Source organism: Morone saxatilis, unplaced genomic scaffold (genome assembly GCF_004916995.1).
Source record: "Morone saxatilis isolate NCDOM2014 unplaced genomic scaffold, NCSU_SB_2.0 Contig12, whole genome shotgun sequence".
Taxonomy (NCBI): domain Eukaryota; kingdom Metazoa; phylum Chordata; class Actinopteri; family Moronidae; genus Morone; species Morone saxatilis.
This window is the reverse complement of record NW_023339674.1, coordinates 26,236,095-26,241,355: the sequence shown is the minus strand read 5'-3', so window position 1 is coordinate 26,241,355 and position 5,261 is coordinate 26,236,095. Positions and strand designations below refer to the sequence as shown.

The window sequence follows — 5,261 nt, the reverse complement described above, 5'->3', positions numbered from 1 at the left end:
CTTGTGTCCAGCAGAAAAACTTTAGAACATTTGCATATTCAGAGATTCTGGAATTTGTGAATGAGATAGAATGAGTAGAAAATGTATTAGAAACATCAGACACACATTATTGTTCTAACTATTAACTAATATATGTTCCAGACTATTAAAATATGTATCTTAATACATGTCTGGAGGGGATCTTTCAGTTATAAACAGCCCAATATAAAAGTATTATTATAAAGGATTATTCAACACCACATTTCGAGTTGAACTAAATCATTTGCTGTACAAGCTGTTTCTCACGGCATGTAAACAGATGCTGTTCTTTACCAGCAGTGGATTGCTGACATTTCTGCCTATAAAGCCCTGGGGAACTGGAGCTGTCATTGATAAATATGCTGCACAGCTCCTCAAGTTCCTATCCAAACAAGTCTACAGAAAGTGAGTCGCAAAGGAAGTCAAGTATGAAAGAAATTCTATCACTTCTCCTTTTTGTTCAGCAAAACAGCTCAGTATGTCATGCTTGTATTCCTGTCTGTGTTGTAATGTCCTCAGATGTACTGAAATCCACAGCCTGTGACCTGAGAATCAGCGGTAATGAAATGATGCAGATATAAAACTGCTGAATGAGCAATTAGCAAAGCTCCTTTCACTTACTTAGCTACTATTAGAATGAGCGGATTTCTATCTGCATCCTGACAAATGATCCAGTTTCTATCTTAAGGTGTTTTCAGGTAATTCATAGCTGTCACTGGTGATGCAAGAACAAGATATGAAAAGACTTGTCACACTAACCAAGTGCTAATCTGTAAAGGCTTTACACTTCCAGTATTTACTTATTTCACATGCAACATGCAACATAGACTACATGATTTACTCTATCTCCAAAATTGCCTCAATAAAGTTGACAATCCAACTGCCCCAGGAACTCCAGGTTGAGTGCATGTCAATTAGTTGCAATATTATGTAATCAAATGCAGTTCTTCTTCTTTGGAATTTGCACAATAAGTCTAAGCCATCTATCTTGTGTAAGTCCTTCTCTCGACACTCTGTGACTTCCCTGTGTGAGTGTCTTACGCTGAAGCCATAAATATATAGTTTGAATGTGTTTTAAATTGTAGTTTTTAGCAAACATTAGGAGGAAATAATGCTTTTTTGGGGGACTATTTTCAGCGGTAGATTAATATACATAGTGGTGTAGTGGGCCATTTTCAGCATGTGGGAGTAAGTCTAAATAGACCACAATGTGTGTGTGTGTGTTCATGGTAATGAAGGAACATGTCACCCAGTACAACAGTGTGGCTCATTGATGTGTTTTTACTAGTTTTTGGACAACAATGGAGCTCTGTGGCACAGGAGAACGAAGAAGAAGATATATTTAAGGCTTTGATACACTCACTATACTTGTTAGTAGCATGCAGTAGTATGCATTCATTATTGGTTCTGCTCTTTAATTGGGAATTTCTGGCAATAAGAAAGATACAGAATATTGCCAGCCTCATCCTAGAATGATTTGAGTTTATTTTGTGCTGACAATGTGTATCATATATTCTTTTTTGCCTACAAATTAACTGACAACAGCAAATCCAGTGGAGCTGTTTCACACAGGTTTGCACAGGTTGGCTTAGTTAAAGTTTAGCCTTCTATGAGCACTATACTTATTATGGAAACTTCAAGGCAACATAATACATACACACTGCACAGAGGGCTTGAAGTGTGTGTTTGGTTGGTGGCCAAATACATATTTTAGCCCTGGGGAACAAGCTAATCTGCACATGTCAAGTTTTTGGGTTATTTTGTGTCGTGTTCATTTTTAAAACTTTTCATTTATTGCTGCCTGATGATAAAGGTCTGCTGCGTCTCACAGTCTCTCTGGCCTACTGTCTCTGTCCAGATGAGCGCTGTGGGGATCACGGAGAACGTCAAAGGTGACTGCAAGAAGTTTGAAGTGTGGTACAACGGCAGAGAGGAGGTTTACATCATCCAGGTACGTTGATGCAAACCTTTCCTCAGTGCTTTGTGTTGAGCTTCATCCCCTAAACACTGTTAAAAGTAACTAATTAGATTTACTCAAGAGATATTCTTAGGTTCAAATATTATACTTGTACTTGAGCATATCCATTTTATTCTGCTTTATACTTCCACCCCATTACATTTCTTTGTCAGATGCAGTTACTTTACATGGCTTACAGATTTTAGCTTATGAAATTGAATGCATTGTTAAGCTTAAACCAGTGGTTCCTAAACATTTGGAATGCATAAACAGTATCGGGTTAGAGCCAAAAGGATATTTCTCACATGGTGTCATTTCACCAACTGTTTGAAGCCAAATTTTGGTATTTCAGAACAAAACAGCAAATATTAGGTCATCTGATGACCCATCAGATTTATCTGGTGACCCTTTGGAGGGGCCCAATGTAAGTAGATAAAATAGCTAACAGTAAAATGCTGCATTGATGTATCATTATTAAAAGTCTAATAATTTAATATAGTCATACGTCAGTCACATACTGTAGAATGAGTACTTTCACTTTTGATACCTACAGTACATTTTGCTCATAATGCTTCTGTACTTAACACATATGGAAGAGTTGTAAAATTGCATGTCTTATACTGTGTCTATGTCATTCAGTTTTTAATGTAATACTCTTGCCTTGTCAGGGAGAATATATTTATTTTATATTTGCAAATGGAACAGAACAAGCTTAATTTGAACACCTGCTGATGTAAATTAACACAGATATTTAAATTATGTATCTAATCATAAATATTTTGTGTGCAAGTGTAAGTGTGTTTTAACAGTTTTATGGTATCAATGAAAATATCATAAAACTGAAAAAATACACTTAAAAAAAGTTCCAGTTAATATTTCATTTTGTCATAGACACTGCACGGGAGGCTTCCAGTGATCTTTCCCAAAATCCTCCCCTTGGGGGCAGTGTTGCACCACACAGCTCCCCCACTGAACACTTTAATACTCAGAAAAACAGCATTAGTGTTAAGAGGCTTTTGTTGTACGTGTTGCTTGATGTATGTGTGTGCGTATTCTTCCCCAGGCTCCTTCCATGGATGTGAAAAATATGTGGGTGTCAGAGATTCGTAAAGTTCTCACAGGCCAGCTAGAGGCATGCAGAGGTATGTACGCACAGACACACACACACACACAAACGTACTTATGCACTTGAGAATATCTCCTTCCTTGTGTATTTTCACCAGTTTCAACTTGCAGCTAGAGGACAGGCACGTGTCTGCACTGTATGAATCCATACATCTATTAGACAGTACACAGGTAACATCATACATACTTACACAGGAACAATGAATTTCTAATCACACATGTTGCTATTGCTGCTATTTCATTGCATCTCCACAGTTCTGGAGTCCGCGCATTTTCCGATACTGTACATCTCAGGCACATGTCTATAAAGAATTTTCTAATTAGTATTTTTCATGTACTATTTGATTTTCTATTCCATTTTTCCCATGCTGTGGCTCTATAATTTTTTTCCCCTGCTGCCACAACTCAATTTCTCTCTGTTATCATGAAGAATTTCTTGTCAACACTGGTATCTATCAGCACATCTTGGAGTCATCCTTTGCTGCAATCTGGAGATAGGCTTGTCACTCTCTTGTACTGACTTCCAAGTCAGTGAAATGTCCTCTTTCTCATACCAAACTGCAGACAGAAACAATTTAATTACAACATACAATCACAGTCCACTGCTGATGTGCACATAAACAGTACATTGCATATACAGTGGTCAACCCAGTCACTTGGAAATGACATTTATATAGTCGGAATTTGTTTTCCAAATCATGTTGTGGTGAGAACCGTACGGAATTTAGAAAAGCCTGTTGTTATGCCATAAACATAGGAAAGAAAACAATTTAGATCAGACTTTTCTGACTTGGATGTCAGGGTTTTTGTAGAAATGTTATTGCTGCCTGGTTTATGTCCACAGGCAACATTTTTCCAGTGACTAAAGTGTAAGGACTAACCATAAAAAAAGTTTAATAATGCTGTAGTCGCCATGAGTGGATACTGGAAACTGGATGTTTTGGCGCAAAACAAATGAAATATACAGTATGTCAGTGAACTTCCTACTGATACCTTCAATATCAACATTTTGTGTTATGTTACTTTTTCCTTATTATGCTGATTTAACAAACACTAATTAAGTATAATACAGGCTGCATTACGTTGCTGACAAAAAGTTTGTTTCTCTTTCAAATTTGTTGTAAACATAATTGGAGACAGGGTTGCATATAGCAGAACCTACTGTACTCAGGAAATACAGGATTGTGGTTCCTCCAAAGAATGCCAAACTCTGAATGAAATCATCTAAAACCTAAAATAAATCTTCTGCTAGCAAAAGCCCATAAAAAAAGTCAAATGAAATAGTAATACATGTGTGCCTGTGCTGAAATAATTCATTTATTAAAGCATAATTTCAATAATTAACAGAAAATGTACACACAAAACCTTATAGCACCTCCTGACATAAAGAAATGTTTCAAATTAAAAAAGCAAGGATATTCTGATGTTTAGTATGGGTCAAGCTTCAAAAACACAGTATCCTACATTTCCCATAATGAAACTTCATTCCTTCCTTTCCTTGTATGCTTACATCTAGCAAACTTCATATCCAGTTTGTAACAGGTAGGATACACGTAAACATATATTATATTATACAGTGTAAATATAATTACATTTCACAAAAAATGGTTTAAATTGATTACATCGAAAATATAAGTAAGTAAAATTAACTTGAGGTGCTAAAAAAACATTCTTGATCAAGTAGCAAGTTAGTGTCAGTTAAAATGACTAATAAAATCTGCTTAATCAATAATCTTTTTTTTAACTTACTTAAAATATTCCTATGTAATCCATTTCAACAATCACATAACAGTGTATATAATGCAACAATGCATAATTGAGTCATCATTTAAGTCATTTATTTGTACTGTTAATTGGCCAACATGACTTCAGGCTCTGGGAACCAAAAAAATAATATATTTTTTTTACACAATTTTCTTAAATTAAACAATTAATAAATTAGAAAACAATGTTATTAATAACAGTGTAGTCTAGAGTAAAGAACAAAGAAACGTAAATCCTCAAACATATATGAATTTACACACACAGCAACACACACCCTCTCTGTACCAGTAAGCATCAGTTGTCCACAGTTCCACTCTGTGGTCCTGACTGACAGGAAAACCACCATCTGTGAGCCGCACACTCTGCCCGTCTGACAACCCGTGTGTGTGTGTGTGTG

At 36.0% G+C, this 5,261-nt stretch overlaps 1 protein-coding gene across 3 annotated transcripts in view; it reads left to right on the top strand.

Annotated features, from left to right (window-relative positions):
- The window catches only part of mcf2l2 (MCF.2 cell line derived transforming sequence-like 2), a gene marked incomplete in the record, with an annotated part of 103,749 nt that overhangs the window by 64,451 nt on the left and 34,037 nt on the right, over window positions 1-5,261 (top strand). For all 3 annotated transcript variants that reach the window (XM_035654038.1, XM_035654036.1, XM_035654037.1), the window contains 2 exon segments: window positions 1,877-1,969; window positions 3,039-3,117. In XM_035654038.1, the coding sequence (XP_035509931.1) occupies window positions 1,877-1,969; window positions 3,039-3,117 (172 nt within the window).